This window comes from Daldinia vernicosa (genome assembly GCF_022497035.1).
Source record: "Daldinia vernicosa strain CBS 139.73 unplaced genomic scaffold F5Y00scaffold_23, whole genome shotgun sequence".
In the NCBI taxonomy this organism is placed as follows: Eukaryota; Fungi; Ascomycota; class Sordariomycetes; order Xylariales; family Hypoxylaceae; genus Daldinia; species Daldinia vernicosa.
Window position 1 is genome coordinate 375,013 of NW_025953939.1, and position 16,196 is coordinate 391,208.

Sequence of the window (16,196 nt, forward strand, 5' to 3'; positions counted from 1 at the left end):
ACTCTCATACGGGCCCATCAGCATCGTGGTCAGTATGATGGGTATATCCAGGATTGCGACTGCTACTCTCTTCCCTCTTCGCACTCCGAGACTACCACAGCGGCACTTCCGGCAACTCTTACACCGTCAATAGGTATCTATGTAAGAACCCAGAGGCGTATTCAGCATCAAACCAACGTCGTAATAGGATGTTATAATCCCACCGAGCCAAGAGCCTAAAGTCATTGAGGCGAACAAGGCGAATAAACATATAGGTATAACCCAGCTAGATCATCACACAACAGTCGGGAGCTTCTAAGCCCTAATATATCGAGAGGAGAAAAGAAAAAAAAGGGAGACTTAAAGACCCGAGCCCAAGTTTTCCCAACTAGCTTTTGTAAGAGGAATGCAGCTGTCAGTCAATCCGGGCTTTATAAATCAAAGTGCAACATCAGCAAAGCGCCATTACAATAATTAAACTAAACACATCTTCTTACAAAATACCCAGTAGATATCGTCATGTGTCGAACGTTTCTATTCAACCCCCATACTCCATACGAATATAAAATGGCGCCGCTGTGTATACTAGCTAATTATTCAAAAACGCTACCTCCAACTCCCTGCCCGCTATCCCCTATCCCAGGACGCCGGTGTCTATTCCCCGTATACCCATTGAAGTGTGTGCGCGTCGCAGCCAATGTATTCTATAGTGCTGAATGAAAATAATATTAATAAGCTTGTTTTCAGTACGACCATGTACGAATAGTAATGCTGTTGAAATCTATTCGGCCGGTGAAGCTGCCAAGAAAATGAGAACCTTGGTGGCCGGGTGACACGGGCTATCACGCAAGCACCCGGCATGCTGTTGGATATGAATGGGCGCCCACGCCGATCAGTGCGGATCAAGACGCTGCACTTGTTCCGAACATTGCCCCCCCACCGTGGGACGAGCGTGACATATCCGCGATACCGAATATCGGTAGTTGTTATCTATACGATTTTATATACCCTCTTCGCAATGATAAAGCAGGCAAGGCCGAATAGTAGTAGTCCCGCGGTAATGGCGAAGAACCACTTCAGGTCGCCCTCGTATTCCTGGCCTGGAACCCAGACGTTCATACCCCAAAGACCGGTGATGATATTCATAGGCAGGACGATAGTACCGAGGACGGTTAGCTTGCCTAAAACATCAGCGGTCTGCTCCTGTCGTTCGTTCATACGGATGTTGATTTGTGCGATGTAATTGGCATGGCAACGGGCGAGAATCCTGCTCGGGTTAATTATCATTCTGGGAGGGGAACCAAAGGATTGACACTCACATTTCATAGTGACTGAGATTGGCCGTCATAGTCACGATATGATCTTGGATATCGCCAAGGTATAGCCCGATTTCGGATCGCGGAGCAACTTCCCAGTGCTCGTTACAGCGCTTTGCGAAACCTTTGATGACGTCCGCCTTGTTTCCAAGAAGTCGGTATAGAGTCATAACCTTCTTCCTGCAGTCGCCGACGCGGCGGAGCATATCTCCACCATTATCCGCATTCGCTTCGCTGCCTTTCTCGCCGTCTCTCGACCTTTTCTCGTCGGACGACGAAGAAGGATCAGAGGGAGAATGGAACTGTAAGATTCTGTCGTCAATATCGTCCACCTCCTCCTCGATGGACTGGATGAGAGGAAGGTAGATGTCCGTGATGTCGTCAATAATTGCATAGCTGATCCAGTCTGAGCTGAGGATCATAAAATCTTTAAGTTGGCGAACCCGGCGTCGAACATTCGCCGGGTGCGGGGTCTGCCTGAAATGAAACGAGATGACACCCTCGCGGAAAACCACGACATACATGTTGACCGGCTCTAGGTGGTTCTCTGATTCAGTGTTCTGATCGAAAGATCTGTAATTGACAAAGTAGTAGTGTCGGAATAGTTCCACCTTCTCACGTTGTTCCTGAAGCATGATATCCTCCGAGGTTAGAGGATGAATTCCGAACGCTTTGGCGAGCACCTTCATCTCCGCTTCGGTGGGGCTCAAGACATCCAACCACCATACGGGACGTTCGCCGTATCGAGGCTTCTTCTTCTCTCCATTTGAAGGAGGCGATTTGATGCCGGAGAATGGGGACTTGGACCGCGATGGGCTGTGGTCACCCGAATTATTTCTAGAGGAACTTGCAGACGCTGAGACTTGTTGTCTAGAAGCTGCACCTGGATTAAGGTCAGATGTTGGGAAATTTGGTGTGGAAGATGGCTGGCGAGAGGGTCCTCCAGTAGTTGCGCCGCCATTTCTGGTTGAACTTGGAGCCTGAATATGAGGCTCATCCTCCTCCTCATCATCGTCAGATGAGTCGGATAAAATTGGAGGATCTGGGAGGAAAAGTTCCTTGAAGCCTGCGTCTGGTTGAACAAGCTCCGATATGGTCTGACTGTGGATCGTGCTCGGGAACTCCTCGTTGAAGTAAGTGAATCGATACGGAGCGTCTTCCTCTGTTCGATACCACCCCTTATGGACCGGCCGCAACCTTCCGTTCACCAATTGTGGCTCCGTGATTTTCTTCATCCGTCTTTCTTCGCTCCGATCCTCCCTCTCGATCCGGGACCACTCTTCAAGGATGGACAAATCCGGCCACTTGTTTCGTCTTCTACGTCGAGCCCGAATACCGCGGCTGTCGCGAGCTTGCTGGGCATCCTCGTCGGCCAATTCTGACAGTCCCTCTTGAGGAAAACAAACATCCTCCTGTGCCTGAAGCGGGTCGTTGCTCGATTCCAGTACGCTATCGGGGCGAGGTGGATCCTCTGCGAGATCACCTCTCATCAAGACATCCCCAAAGCTCATATCCAGGGGATCCGAAGGCCCGAGCGTAGGAGTCCCAGGAATGGATGGCGGATAGTTGACATCATATTTATCAGATGGGGTCAGAGGAACCGTTTTTGATTTCTTACCCGATCCGCCAGAACCGGGACGACTGACGGATGTATCGGTCTTTCGTCGTACGTCTCCTGACCCGTAGCCTCGCGAAGAGGTAAGATCCTGCCGCGAAGAGGTGGGTAATAAAGGTGCGGTCTCGTTAGTGTCCTCGTCCACTTCCTCGTGGTCGTGGCTCTGACCGCTCTGCATTATACGCGACCGGTTTGATTGCGGCATGTGAAGGGAGGCCGTGAGGGTGGAAGATCGTCGCGGACGAGGATATTGATGCTCCCTGGATTCAGATTAGTTATAATGTTGTGATGGATATAAATTGAGGGCCGTAACAAACCTGTGATCGAGAAGCGCTTCGCTTTCGATGCTTGTATTACTCAGATTTCTCCCACGCATGTAGAACCCGGGCCTATTGCCGCTGTGGCTGGATGGAGGTATAACTTGGTCTGGAATGTTTTCTGGAGGAGCAGCGAAGGACTTCCGCCTCGCTTTCTTGTTCTTTCGTCCCGAACGGTGCTTTCTCTTGGGTGATTGGTTGGTGGTTGATGCCGTCGCATTGGAAGAGATCGAGGGGTCAGCCGGTGCGCGAGAGGAACCGAGAATAGAAAACTGATTGCTAGACATAACGGCGGATAGGCATTCTCATTGGGAGAAGTGTAAGAGGAAACTAGTTATTTGGGAACAGATGTGCGGACATGAAAGCGAGGTTAAGTTTTCATAAGGAGTCTCTTTCATAAACACAGAGATAATGTAGGAGGAATTGAAGCTTGAGCTTAGCTGCTCTAAGTTGCTCTAAGTTCCGTAGCGGTAATACACTAACCTATGCGGTTACCTCTTTTAGCATATCCTTAGCACATCCTAGGCTAGCACATCCCTCGGTGGTGATGTCAACGGAAGTACGGATTAGGCGGGTACCTAGGTGTACTTTTGTGGAGACTGCCCAGGTGATGCAAGACCGGTGACTGTAGGTGCCGATGGAATCTAAGCTTCAGCGTTACTTTTGGGGGCATTGGGATATCTAGACGTATCATGGATGTATTTATTCAGTTTATATAAAATCATGAATTAATGCATGTCGGAAAATTGCTATTTTTAAAGATCGAATGGCCTTGAATCGGTTTATGTAGAATCAGGTACTAGAATAAGGTATAAGACGGGATAGAACATGTGCAAAATGCAAGATAAACCTTGCTGCCTTAGTATGTATGTAGTTTCCAATTTTGGCCGAGAACATTAAGTGGGTAAGGTGACTTTACATAAAGGGTTTGCATTATGCTCAAGCCACTGTTTGATACCTGCATGAATTTAAACGGTGTTGGGGTGTTTGTTTCGTTTCGTCTTATAGTAAAGTTCATATTAGGCCCGAGACTTTTGCACTTGATTTATATCAAGGTTAATATACCGCTAATTGACCCTAGTGTTGCCCTATTGTGTCGGTGCTATTAGACGTGCTCATATTTTAGATTTAGTATTCGACATTGCGTTACTATCAATGCCGAATCTTACTACATACAGTGCGTAGTATCAGCCCTACTCCCTCGAGCTAGGGTGCGATGCCTTGTGTTCCGAATGCCTTTGTACCTGAACCGTAACCTGAACGCCAACTTCCAACTGTCCGTGGGGGTATGAGAAAATTGACAAGAAATGACTATTATACCTCATGGCCACCAAGGCACTCAGCGTCTTTGGGCCATCATACCCGCTCTTAGAGTCAAAATCTGTTGGCGCTCCGCCTCGGGAAGCTGATCGATCATCTCCTGTGACAAGTTCATGACTGCCTGCATCAGGGCCTCTGTATCCTGCGGTGGCGCCACGGCCGGCGCGCTAGCTGTGGGAGGCGCATAGCCAGGCTGGGCAGTTGCTGCAGCTGGCGGCGCGTACGGTGCAGCGACTGGGGGCGTGACCGTCGTGGCGCCAGTGTACGCGGGGGGATAACCGGGTACGGGTTGTTGGACTGGGGGCGGCGCAGCCGAAGAATCAACAACGGAATGTATAGCTTCGGGAGAGACAAGACCCATCAACAATAGAGCTTGGAAGATGGCGTAAGATAGCTGTGGTGCCTGCTGTAGTAGTTCCGTCGCGCGGCCTGGGTCGGTTGTTGCTAGAGATTTCATCTGAGAGAGAATATCGAGAAGCTGGCTCGGAGGTAGAGTGTTGAGCGTCCTGGAAATAGCGTCTGTAGCGCTCACCCCAGCAGGCAACTCTTTTCCGGGTGGGAGAGGGGGTAGCGAGCCTGCAGGAACAGGCTGAGGAACGATATACGAAGCGCCATTCGCGGGCTGGCCAGTAGTGGTGGATGCGCTGTTAGAGTCATCGCCATCGACCCGACCTTCCGTACTGTAGTCGACACGGAGCTTCCGTCCCATGATTTCGTAGTCGTTTAGGTTGCGAACTGCTGAGGCTGCCGAGTCTAGAAGGAGAAGTGGTAAGTATAAGTACAATATACAATCGTAGTAGAGGCCAAGACCCTACCTGCGTCGGGGTACTCTGCAAATCCGAAGCCCTTAGGCCGACCGGTATCGCGATCATAAACGAGACGGAAATTTAGGACTTTGCCAGCAGTGCTGAAGATATCGCTGATCTGCTCTTCCGATAATCCATAGGGAATATTGCCAACGAAGACGACACGCGACGGCTGTTTTGTCGACATTGTTGTCGAAAGCGACTCACGAACTAAGAGTCGAAGAAGAACTGTGATATTGGGGAGAAAGGGGTGAAGAAGCTGCTGATAGACTACCTTAGGTAGGTAATTGGCTTGGTTACAAAAGTGAATTGGCTTGGATAAGTATGTAAGGTCTGCCTCGTAGCTTTGAGGATCGACGTTTTTGGTTATCGATAAAGCCTATGAAGAAGTCGCGTTCGCTATTGCTAACGCGAGCACGGGCCGCTTACAAGTGGATAGATTAGGTACTTGAGTACATGTATCTCAGCTCCATTTGAGCCTTACGTTCTTAGGTCATGGTTAAAACTGCAACTTCGGAGGGGAAAAAAAGCCGAAACGCCATTGGTTGGAGTTAAGAGCTTCCTGATCTTTTCAACGTTCTAGTAGCACCACATCCTAATTTGTCACTACATCACCAACCAAGCCGCCACCACTACCATTTGACATCGCATAACTCTGTCCAAGATGTCGCGTTCTCCAATGGACGACTATGTGGAGAGGATGCGGACCATGGTGCGCCAGAACCGAGGTGGATTTCCTGGTGGTCGCCCTCCTCCCGGTGCGGGTATGGCAGCTGCCGCCGTCGGTTTAATCGGTGGTGGGATTTTTCTACTACAAAATTCCCTATTCAACGTCGACGGTGGTCACCGAGCTATCAAGTACCGGAGAATAAGTGGTGTAAGCAAGGAAATCTATACTGAAGGTTAGTCCGGCCTGTCCGAGTTCCTAGCTTCCGTCGTACGCGACTATATTAAATGCCATCCATACTCATACGACTACTGATAGGAACCCATATTATGATCCCTTGGTTCGAGACTCCGATTACTTATGATGTGCGAGCGAAACCGAGAAATGTCTCGTCTCTTACCGGCACCAAGGATTTACAGATGGTTAACATTACTTGCCGTGTGCTCTCCCGACCTAATATCGAGGCGCTCCCGCAGATTTACAGGACGCTTGGACAGGACTACGATGAGCGAGTGCTACCTTCTATCGTGAACGAGGTTCTAAAGAGCGTGGTAGCGCAGTTCAATGCCAGCCAACTGATCACTCAGCGAGAGAACGTTGCTAGACTAGTTCGAGACAACCTGTCGAGGCGAGCTGCGCGATTCAACATCTTATTAGATGATGTTTCCCTTACGGTATGTTAGAAGTGCCCTCGTGGAGAGCATGGCATTAATTTACTAATTTTGATTATTAGCACCTTGCTTTCTCCCCGGAGTTCACTGCCGCGGTTGAAGCGAAGCAGGTAGCGCAGCAGGAGGCTCAGAGGGCAGCCTTCGTCGTCGACAAGGCGAGACAGGAGAAGCAGGCCATGGTCGTTAAGGCGCAGGGTGAAGCACGATCAGCAGAGCTTATTGGAGACGCTATCAAGAAGAGCAAGGCGTACGTCGAGTTGAAGAAGATCGAAAACGCAAGAGTCATCGCCGCCCAATTGCAAGAAGCAGGTGGCAGAAACAGACTGCTACTCGACTCAGAAGGTCTTGGCCTAAATGTGTTTAGCGATGACCGCAACAGCAAGTCATAGGGATGAACGGCTAGGAGTAACTAAAATCTCCACTGTATGTTTAAAATAATACTTGTAAAATACGGGAATTTACAACTGCGTCCTGCTTTATAGCCTCAGGCTTCGACGAGTAAAACAGCTTAGTGCTTACACATGCAACGCCTTGCTATGTTCAAACTACATAAGATAGCCTGAATTGGTCCCCGCTCGGCTTACACATAGACGGGGAGCATTTTATAGGAGTATGAATATGATTACTCGTTTACCTTAGGTAGGTATAGGTAGGTAGTTATCCGTTCATGCTGGCAAATATGTTAATATTCGAAATTAGGAATTTGATCTGCTCAAGTGAGACGTTTGCATATATGATATTACATGTAGTTATCGACGTATAAGATATAAGGAAGTTCATTAATGTGAGCAAGTACAGTAGAAACTGCTGCGTCAGGTGGGGTATAATAAGCCCCACCTACTCAGGTAGACAAATAGTGAGTGTAGACACCCCACTATGCCCGCCTACCGCCTACGGGTAGTGGACCTATCACCTATCCGTACCTCTCACCCGTCACTTCCAGGCTGGCTATCATAAACCAACCATAGGTACTGGACGCAACTGTCGACATCTTATTCCTCCTTTCTTCCGTCATACACATACGCTACGCTACAACTTACTCGCCGGATACAACATCCTCAAAACCACTTACTTCTAAAACCCCCAAAGGTCGCCACCCTCCAACACCGCCAAGATGATGATCAAGTACGTCGCCGCCCTTCTTTTCTCCGGGCACCGCGCTCGTGAGATCGGACGGACCGAGCTAACACGCGGCGCAGAGTGAGAACCCTGACGGGCAAGCTGATCTCGCTCGATGTCGAGCCTACCTCCAAGGTACGTCGGCTTAACTATCTCGTCTCTTCTTCTTTGTTTGGAGAGCTGTCACCGCATTGCGCCATCTCACCTTTATTCCCGAGGAACACGCAATCAGGCAGACAGACAGACAGACAGATGAACGGATCAGGATGTTAAAGTGCTAACCGTATATTTTTAACTCCCCAGATCGAGGATGTCAAGAAGAAGGTCGAGGAGAAGGAGGGAATCACACCCGATCAGCAGCGACTTATCTACGGCGGAAAGCAACTGTACGTCTCTCCTGTTATTTATATATAACTACCCCCTCTACGCAAACAGTTATAACTAATCCCGTGCGATGCACCTATAGACACGACCAGTTAACCATGACGGAGGCCGCTATCGTCCCCGACGCAACTCTGCACTTAGTCCTGACCCTGCGTGGCGGCAGCAGCAGCAGCTGCTGCTAGACCCCCTCCCACACCCACCCACCCTTCCGACCCGAAACTCTAGATTCCAAACTCCCCAACTCCCAGCCGCATATCTGTCATATTGCGCCCTCAATAGACAGAGCCATTACACCTCCTACTTCTTAAGATACCTAGCTTCTATAGTAGTGCCGGCGGGGATGACAAGGTCTACGAACGGCGTTTATGTGGAAAAATAATAATAATGCCGTCATCGGGGAACAGGCCTGCGCATATTGGAACTTATACAGGTGCTCTCTGCTATTACGGAAGACTCCTATTCCTCTAGGTAGACTCGGCATCGCGGAATTACCGCTAATAGACCGTACCAACGCACCTAGAAGTAGCGTTCCCAATTAAGATGAACTATATGAATCTTGACTAGGTACTGATCTAGCTGTGAACCTTCGTGTTTTGCTTTGCCGGTCGGGGCATACGTCCTAGTACTTTGTTAGTAATTTGGTTATTTCTAGCCGTGACAGCACTGGAGGAGTTCTAAGGGGGAGTATCTACTAACTCGGCTGTAATTTACGATAAGTTTACACATAGTATGGTTTACGTTACGTAGACACAAAGATAGGCCTGGCTTTTATAACCCAATGCATTTCATTGAAATCAGTGCCTATCTATAGTCTGTGGCGCAGACTAAATGCAAACGCAGCATGTCTCATCCACCACTTTCTGCAGTATAAGGTATCCATCCTCCTACTACCGAGCCATATGCATACTGGCAGGACGCCGTAATATCAAGAGATGATAGACATCAATGTCATATCTAATAACTGGCCTTCTCCGTTCCCCTCCTTGAAATAAGAGGAGCAAATCCGCAACACAACCCTGCTCCTTGCAAATGACATATCCCCTAACGCCATATGTGAATCAACGGGCCCTCGCAAGGGAAATAGAAAAAAACGCTGTGCAGAGAGAAAGATCCGGTATTGTCGGTATGCCCACCCTATAGTAAAGAATCCCTCGAGATTAAACCGATTTTAGAAGTAGTTGAAAAGAAGAGAAAGTCTTGAAGGCGTCGTAGAATAAGTTTGCCTGAGTTGGTTGCTTAGCAATTTCGCGTATTAATAGATAGAATCTTGCATGTGCCTAACGAGTAGTCTAGGACCTGCGCTAGACGCCATGACCTTTAGGACATTCGTCGGGCCTTCGGCTTTGGTTTCATGAAGATGCTAGGAGGATCCTTTCGCTTCTGTCCAAGTATAGGCTTGGGCTTGGGCTTAGGGTCGGTGCTTGAGATACTGGTGCCCGTATAGGTAGAGCCCCCCGCTGGAGGGTGTGAGGAGGATGCCTTCGATGGCATCGAAGGTCGTGGAGGGGGAGAAGCTGCCGTATGTTTGGCCGCCGGCGGAGAAGATGCTGATGACCTGGAAGCTGTCTTTTGCGCAGGCGACTCGACGGGAACAGTTCTCACAGGGTTGTTCTTCCAGGAGTGACCCATCTTCATCCCAGCGAGACCGGATGAACCAGATGCACGAGTAGAACTAGAGCTAGGGAGCGGTGAGGGCTTGTTTTGAGAAGGCACCGCAGCACTCTTGGTAGCCTTAGGGGCATTAGATGTAGAAGGTGTGTCATCGTCAAAGAGGTCCTCCAACTCTTCAACGTTCAAACCACCTCCTTCCTGGGTCTCACCGTCGTCGTCGAACTGATCGTCTTCATCAAACTCGTCGTCCGATATAATAGTAGCTTTCTTTGTAGTAGTTCCATTCTTCAATTTGAGCAATCGAGCCTCGCGTTCCTTCTGTTCTCGCTCCCAGCGCTCTCCGGTACGCGACTGGGGCGCTTGAATTTTTCTCGGAGTAGGCATAGTAGGAAGTGTCTTGATCCGATGTTCCTCTCGCATACCAAGCGGAGCTTGGACGATCTGCCCCCGTCGAACCGGCAGTTGGCCGGTGGGAGTCATGAGCTTGTTTCGGCGACAGATTTCGGCCGCTTCTCGTCTAGCCTTCTGCATGATACTCTGAGCCGATGTTGTCTTAGTTCGCGATCCGCCGCCCCATCGGAGGCCGCCTGCACCAGCAACCTCTCGTCCACCCACGCCTCTGCGACGGCCCGGGGCGGGACCAAGGAGCTTTGCGTCATAATTGATAAGCTTACTGGCCTTCTCCTCTTTCTCCTTCTCAATGGTCTTCAGGCTAGAAGTCAGTTTCTCCAATGCAATGCGCTTCTCCTCAACTTCGATCTTCTTGTATTTGTCGTAGACTTTGTGCCACAGGGTAGGGTTGCGTGGTTCGAAGTTGTGCTTCTTTACTTGGCGAGGGAAATGGCGGTTGATGAGACGCTGCCAACATTCGGCATCATCGCCCTGGATATGAGGAGATCTCTCCTCCACTTCTCGTAGTTGCGCGGCATTGTCGATCTTCAGAAGGATCGGACGAAGAATCGAGTAAGGCGCGCTGCCTACATCGGTGATGTCTACCATTATGTCAGTGTCGTTTGCGAAATTTGTAGGAGTAAAAAGAATTGTGTGGTGTGGGTAATTGGGAGGAGAGTAGTTTTTGTGGTAGGGAAAAAAATGGTGGGATAAGAAGCTTGGACAATTATATAAAACAATGATGATGTGGGATGATAGTGAGGTGTGAGATAAAACAACAGCGACGGGATTAGTGCCGTACCTTTGACATTTTTGATACACACAGTAGTGCACAGATCAACTAACGTTTTGACCATTGTAGTTTTGACTTCTTCTAGTTCTTCTAGAGGCAAAAACAATGAAATGTTGTAAACACAGCCTGGCCAAGCCGGTGAAATTGAGTTCACAAACTCGTATTGTTTATTATTCCCTTGTTTCCTGTTTACGTTTGTTTACCCCAATGATGAAGTAATAAGTCCGATCAAAGGGGAAGGGGTTCCGAGCTGAATATATGATATCTCCGCAAGTAAATACGGAAGTCGTCAATTGGGATATAGGCTGTGAAGATGTTCACATAATTGGTCTAGGTCGGCGGTTGTCCAAAGGCAGTAGAGGAAGTATACACGGAGAAATAGCGTCAGAGTTCTTATAGGCAGCTTGGCTCTCATCTAGGAAGTCCCTGATTCGTTCTTGTCGAGTATGTTATTATCGTCCTTGCCGTTCTTGATGGGCTATCCACATGCTTGGATCATCCAGGCGAATCAAGGATTCCAAGCAGTAACGACGATCTATTAGAATTAAGGTAGTATATCGGTAAGAATAAACATGTACTATACAGTTCGTTGGTATTATAGTTGGAAGCTAAGGAGGTGGCTTTTGGGGGGCTCCAGCACATTGTTTCTATACTCGTACAAAGACTCAAAGGGAAGAAGATGTAGTTACGAAGTTGGAGTTGAGGCTGACACGTGGGTCGCTGATCTGCGATACTAACTTTTGTTTGGTGGCCCTACCGGTCCGAGAGCACGCTATATTACGGTTCACGCTATATTACGGTTCACGCTAGTATATTACGTTGCTTATATGTACGTATGTGCCTAGCTATTATGTAAGTTACGTTTTACCTAACTAACCTTTATGTACGGAAGTCCCCATCAAAAGTTTTGTCCGTAAGCCAGCCCTTATTAGCTTTTGACTAGCTTTGACAGGGCTTGGCAACAGCTGTAGGTCATCGAGCGCATGTACTATCTATAGTACACTATTTTCGCTTATACATAATGACTTAAAACCTTCTCCTTAAATAATAAAAATTATATAGGCGTATAGAGAAGCTTTTTTACTTATAATAGATCCAATTTTAATGTTTTCATTGGCATTTTAAAGCTAAAATTAGATATGTTATAAAAGCTAAAATTTTGTATACATTTCCAATCTTGCCGCATGGTGTCAGGTGGCACGTATGGACAAAACTTTTGATGGGGACTTCCGTATTACGTTACTTATATGTACGTATGTGCCTGGATATTATGTAAGTTACGTCTTACCTAACCTTTGCGTGATACGTATTGTACATTAATGACCAGGATATGCGCCACAGATATACTGAAGATTGATAACCTTATCCCCTTACTCATTCTTGCTAACCAGCTAACCCAATGAGTCAAGGGAGTCAAAACTCCATTGCATTGTTCTAGGTTAGAGCAGACATAGTCGAATAGACTCAAGGACTAATGCTATTCTCTGTAAAATATGGCTAGCTTATTACTGGGACGTCACTCATTACGTGTATAAACTACGAATAATTTACATCACCAATCATTCACCATATGATATTCAACAAGCAGCTACTAATATCCACATAGCTTAGGTACCTATACTACATACAAACTTGAACTCATTCGAAAACGCGTTTGCGATGTATTAACTCAGTAATATCAGACTCTGTCGCCCGAGAGCTATCTAAGGCTAAACCATAATCAGAATGCAACCAACCCAGCCCGAACCGAATGAAACTCCCATCATGATTTTGACGACCAATACGCCCGCGGCTGTTGGTATCTTCCTAGCCCCGTATTTCCCATGCGCCGTGACACCGTTAGACTATGCTTGTTAGAACCGCTCGGGAATATCCCAACAAGTGCAGCGAAGTATATACATGAACCATTACTTCATCTTTATCACCACGATCACCAATTACCCGGTAATAAGCAGTAAGCAATCATGCTGCAGCCGCTACAGCTCGAGAAGGTGTGGCGATAGCAGGCTCGGGTTGATCGGCTTGCGGTGCTTGTTCTTGGCTCGCAATTTCTCCGCCGGCTTCTGTCTCGGCCCAGGCTCCCCATAGACCACGCTTTCCTCTGACCCGAATAGGACCGCCGAGCGTGTCTTCTTTCTGCTCAACTTTGATAGCATCCTTGGTTGCTAACACCAAGCATTCAAAGAACATCTTCGTAGCGTCCGCCTTGGAGGTTCTCCCTTCTGGTAGAAGGTCCTGGAACACTACTGACTTCTTCCGCTTCTCTTCGTCGGTAGCTGCCTCTTCGCCGAACAGATCTCGGAGTACGTGGACCGCATGTTTCGTACCCATGGAGACTGGGCCACTATCAGCAGGGTGTACTATAGGGGCTGTAGTCTCGTCAAACGCAGGCATTGGGCTTCCTTCGCGGGGCTGATGATCGTCATCCTCATGTTGTACGACAGTTATGTCTGCGGGAATCTCAAGGATAGTGCCCTCAGGAGCAACACTGAGATCGCCCAGGCCTGTATCGGCGACAACTAGTCCCTCATGCTCTTCGCCTATGTCCAAGCGAGGCGATTTAGATGCGCCTTGGTCCTCTTCTCCGCCAATTTCAGCAACACCGCGATCTCTCTTTCGCTTTAGGCCGTTGATTGGTCTGATAGAATCAAGTGATAAGAGACCCCTCAGCTCCGGAGCCCAGGCTTTGCTACGGGCATCGCCCATGATGCTGGACACAAAATTGCCGCTGTTCTTTAGCTCAATTAGGGCTAAGAAATAAGTATCTCGCGAGATAAAGGTGGGTGCCTTTAAGATATTTTCGTGACTCTGTTGTTGTTCTTTAATGTGTGCGCTAGTAAGTTGAGTAGATGGGTCCAGCCCAAAGATCTTGCGCTTCTTTGACCTCTTCTGAGGAAGGGGTTCGGGCTCCTCGGGTTCTTGTCCCGGTTCATAGATACTGATGTTGTGCAGGCGCGTCCACTCCTCTACGTCCCGGGCTACGTTCTCATCGATATCCGAAAGAGGAGACTCCGAAATGCGAGCTCGCTCGAGGCCGCCAAGAGCACCACCCATCTCAGGCGCTACTGACTGATCTCCAATATTGAACTGGAAGTCGTCGTCCATTGGAATATCACCATCCCCATCCGCGATCCTAACATTATCCTCTCCAAAGTCCAGAGTCAGCGATGGCTCACGGCCCGCGCCCTTTGCCAGTGGTGCAATATCTAGCTCGCTAAAGATATCCTCTTCGACCGCTCGAGGTGCAGGTGCCTCTCGACCCATCTCGATACTCTTGTCCCCTCGAGGTCGCTCGTCGATATCCATTCCAAAATCCAGGTCTAACTCCAAGTCGTCCATAGGAGCAAGTGCTACCTCGTCCTCGTCCATACGGTCTTCGTGTAAGAACTGACTAGCGTTAAAATCCTCTTGCAAGTTGATATCGCGATTGCTCGGTCGGCCACGACCTCGAGAGGCCGCGCTACTCTGGGGGGCGTTAACGTCTTCCATCTGACCGAGCAGCCAGTTTGCATCTGGTGGTGGTAAAATATTCAAGTTGTCGGCAGGAGTAATACGATCAGGAAGCATCAACGCCTCCCGATTTGGCATAGTTAAATTCTCCGGTATATCATTGTTTCCAGTGGAACGAAAAGCCTACCAGCTTAGTTAGTAAGGCAAGGAGTAAACCGTATAGAAATGCGACTGACCATTTTAATCTTAAGCAGAGCTTCGTTGCAATCATCTAAGAGATAGCGGGCTTTTCGACTGTAGATTCGGACAACACCAAGCAAGAGCTGACCACTTAAGCGGAGCGCCATCGGCGCTTGGTTAGGAGTGATGATGGCATCGACACTGTCTGGCAAATTGGACTGCAGAATGTGAGTTTTGGAGAGCTTGCGCTCCAAGTTTGCCGACAACCAGACTCGGGCCAGAGGCCCTGTCTTCTGAAGCAAAGTCTCAGAATAAAACATCGCGACAGCGATGACGGAGTGGCTTGGAGTAGCAGAGGGTTAGGATGATAGGGAAATACAAGGCAACCGAGTAATAATTATGACATTAAAGAAATGATAAGGGTTTCGCGGGTGCGACAACGCGTTATAGTCGGGTCCCCTTGTCTGAGATAATGACGAAAGGCGGGAGGTATCGGGTGGTGTAAACAAGGGAATAGGAGCGCGTTGTTTTGGGCGCAGACCGCGTTGGAAGCCAGCGCTCGCACCGACTTTTGCTAGTTTAAAACCCAGAGTTTAATCAGCGCGACTGATGCGCAATGGTAGTATTGCGCGCGTAAATGGGATTGAAGCTACGATCGATAGCAAGTATATATTGAGTAAGGGTGGTGGGTGTTTGCAAGGTCGGAGAGAGGGCAAATGAGTTGAATGAAAGACTGAAATTAGAAGTGGAGGGGGATCTTTGGGGGGGAACAGCGTAGGAAAAAGTGATTCGAGATTGGGTCGCCCACTGACCGCAAGCGAAAGATTGCTGAACAGAGCGACTAAAAAAAAATCATCCGTTTCCCTGCTTAAAATCCAAGTGGCTGGAGGTCTACTGGGATCTACTGGGATACATAGTGGGGCATACAAGGTGAATAGCCCTTCTAATTGGGTTTCCTGTGACTTAAACTATGGCTTTTAATTGGGTATTTCTAGGCTGCTACCTGCAGACGGTGCTGAATTGTACCTCCCCAGAACTAATGTTGGAAAAAATGTTTAGAACTAAGACTAAACCCTTTCCGGGTCGAAATGCTGTGGCTGGTAATACTTTACATTGAGTACCTACCTTACAGTGCCTTTATTCAAGATTATATAACTCTCTTTAGAGGTGCAGCCCGTACGTCTTTGAGCTTATTTAACTTCATCTATTGAGATCATAAAATTGCTATCTGGGTATAAAGTCCTAAGTTAACACCTCGGTATGAAGTAGAGGACTGCATTTACGTACCGAATCTTGAAGAGTTCGATATCTATAGAGCTAGAGACCATTACTCGCTCGTTTTATATAACTTCCAAGACATGCGCCGCTAACGGCTTTTAGAAACATATATATAGCTTTCTGTCGTATGTATAACCTATAAACTGGACACCCTTGTAGAACTCTAACTTTAAGCCGGAAACGAAACCTGCCATTACAAGGTATGCCCTCTTCAACGAGAAAGTCTATAGCACTAAGCTATCGTCATAATATATTAGGTTTACTGAAGGAATCCCACAAAACTCGAGTTGTCCTATGCAT

At 48.2% G+C, this 16,196-nt stretch overlaps 6 protein-coding genes across 6 annotated transcripts; 2 read left to right on the forward strand and 4 right to left on the reverse strand.

Moving 5' to 3' along the window:
• Positions 1-551: 551 nt before the first annotated feature.
• Positions 552-3,681, reverse strand: F5Y00DRAFT_78533 (cora-domain-containing protein). Its single transcript, XM_048014142.1, has 3 exons — positions 3,228-3,681; positions 1,299-3,170; positions 552-1,246 (listed from the first exon to the last, which is right to left on the reverse strand). The coding sequence occupies exons 1-3, from the start codon at positions 3,512-3,514 to the stop codon at positions 970-972; spliced, it is 2,436 nt and encodes an 811-aa protein (XP_047864872.1). The 5' UTR covers positions 3,515-3,681; the 3' UTR covers positions 552-969.
• Positions 3,682-4,129: 448 nt separating this feature from the next.
• Positions 4,130-5,725, reverse strand: F5Y00DRAFT_237173 (hinge domain of cleavage stimulation factor subunit 2-domain-containing protein). Its single transcript, XM_048007778.1, has 2 exons — positions 5,363-5,725; positions 4,130-5,300 (listed from the first exon to the last, which is right to left on the reverse strand). The coding sequence occupies exons 1-2, from the start codon at positions 5,538-5,540 to the stop codon at positions 4,567-4,569; spliced, it is 912 nt and encodes a 303-aa protein (XP_047864873.1). The 5' UTR covers positions 5,541-5,725; the 3' UTR covers positions 4,130-4,566.
• Positions 5,726-5,882: 157 nt separating this feature from the next.
• F5Y00DRAFT_237174 (band 7 family-domain-containing protein) lies at positions 5,883-7,299 on the forward strand. The gene is made up of 3 exons (XM_048007779.1): positions 5,883-6,255; positions 6,339-6,694; positions 6,754-7,299. The coding sequence occupies exons 1-3, from the start codon at positions 6,018-6,020 to the stop codon at positions 7,078-7,080; spliced, it is 921 nt and encodes a 306-aa protein (XP_047864874.1). The 5' UTR covers positions 5,883-6,017; the 3' UTR covers positions 7,081-7,299.
• Positions 7,300-7,360: 61 nt separating this feature from the next.
• On the forward strand, positions 7,361-8,971 carry F5Y00DRAFT_237177 (uncharacterized protein). Its single transcript, XM_048007780.1, has 4 exons — positions 7,361-7,816; positions 7,891-7,945; positions 8,114-8,196; positions 8,277-8,971. Exons 1-4 carry the CDS (start codon positions 7,806-7,808, stop codon positions 8,374-8,376), a joined length of 249 nt encoding a protein of 82 aa, XP_047864875.1. The 5' UTR covers positions 7,361-7,805; the 3' UTR covers positions 8,377-8,971.
• Positions 8,961-11,681, reverse strand: F5Y00DRAFT_237178 (RNA polymerase II transcription factor SIII subunit A-domain-containing protein). Its single transcript, XM_048007781.1, has 2 exons — positions 10,998-11,681; positions 8,961-10,797 (listed from the first exon to the last, which is right to left on the reverse strand). The coding sequence occupies exons 1-2, from the start codon at positions 11,050-11,052 to the stop codon at positions 9,512-9,514; spliced, it is 1,341 nt and encodes a 446-aa protein (XP_047864876.1). The 5' UTR covers positions 11,053-11,681; the 3' UTR covers positions 8,961-9,511.
• An 896-nt stretch (positions 11,682-12,577) lies between these two features.
• On the reverse strand, positions 12,578-15,540 carry F5Y00DRAFT_237180 (Rec8 like protein-domain-containing protein). The gene is made up of 2 exons (XM_048007782.1): positions 14,675-15,540; positions 12,578-14,621 (listed from the first exon to the last, which is right to left on the reverse strand). Exons 1-2 carry the CDS (start codon positions 14,936-14,938, stop codon positions 12,951-12,953), a joined length of 1,935 nt encoding a protein of 644 aa, XP_047864877.1. The 5' UTR covers positions 14,939-15,540; the 3' UTR covers positions 12,578-12,950.
• Positions 15,541-16,196: the final 656 nt, after the last annotated feature.

Bases quoted from the DNA above. Each gene is read 5' to 3' on its own strand.
- F5Y00DRAFT_78533 (XM_048014142.1), bottom strand. From the start codon at position 3,514: ATGTCTAGCAATCAGTTTTCTATTCTCGGTTCCTCTCGCGCACCGGCT. The intron at 3,171-3,227 runs GTTTGTTACGGC...ATCTGAATCCAG, and splicing joins GAAGCGCTTCTCGATCACAG to GGAGCATCAATATCCTCGTC. The intron at 1,247-1,298 runs GTGAGTGTCAAT...TAACCCGAGCAG, and splicing joins AATCTCAGTCACTATGAAAT to GATTCTCGCCCGTTGCCATG.
- F5Y00DRAFT_237173 (XM_048007778.1), bottom strand. From the start codon at position 5,540: ATGTCGACAAAACAGCCGTCGCGTGTCGTCTTCGTTGGCAATATTCCC. The intron at 5,301-5,362 runs GTAGGGTCTTGG...TTCTCCTTCTAG, and splicing joins TGCAGAGTACCCCGACGCAG to ACTCGGCAGCCTCAGCAGTT.
- F5Y00DRAFT_237174 (XM_048007779.1), top strand. From the start codon at position 6,018: ATGTCGCGTTCTCCAATGGACGACTATGTGGAGAGGATGCGGACCATG. The intron at 6,256-6,338 runs GTTAGTCCGGCC...GACTACTGATAG, and splicing joins CAAGGAAATCTATACTGAAG to GAACCCATATTATGATCCCT. The intron at 6,695-6,753 runs GTATGTTAGAAG...TTTGATTATTAG, and splicing joins TAGATGATGTTTCCCTTACG to CACCTTGCTTTCTCCCCGGA.
- F5Y00DRAFT_237177 (XM_048007780.1), top strand. The intron at 7,946-8,113 runs GTACGTCGGCTT...TTAACTCCCCAG, and splicing joins ATGTCGAGCCTACCTCCAAG to ATCGAGGATGTCAAGAAGAA. The intron at 8,197-8,276 runs GTACGTCTCTCC...ATGCACCTATAG, and splicing joins ATCTACGGCGGAAAGCAACT to ACACGACCAGTTAACCATGA.
- F5Y00DRAFT_237178 (XM_048007781.1), bottom strand. From the start codon at position 11,052: ATGGTCAAAACGTTAGTTGATCTGTGCACTACTGTGTGTATCAAAAAT. The intron at 10,798-10,997 runs GTACGGCACTAA...ACATAATGGTAG, and splicing joins GTGTATCAAAAATGTCAAAG to ACATCACCGATGTAGGCAGC.
- F5Y00DRAFT_237180 (XM_048007782.1), bottom strand. From the start codon at position 14,938: ATGTTTTATTCTGAGACTTTGCTTCAGAAGACAGGGCCTCTGGCCCGA. The intron at 14,622-14,674 runs GTCAGTCGCATT...CTAAGCTGGTAG, and splicing joins CTCTGCTTAAGATTAAAATG to GCTTTTCGTTCCACTGGAAA.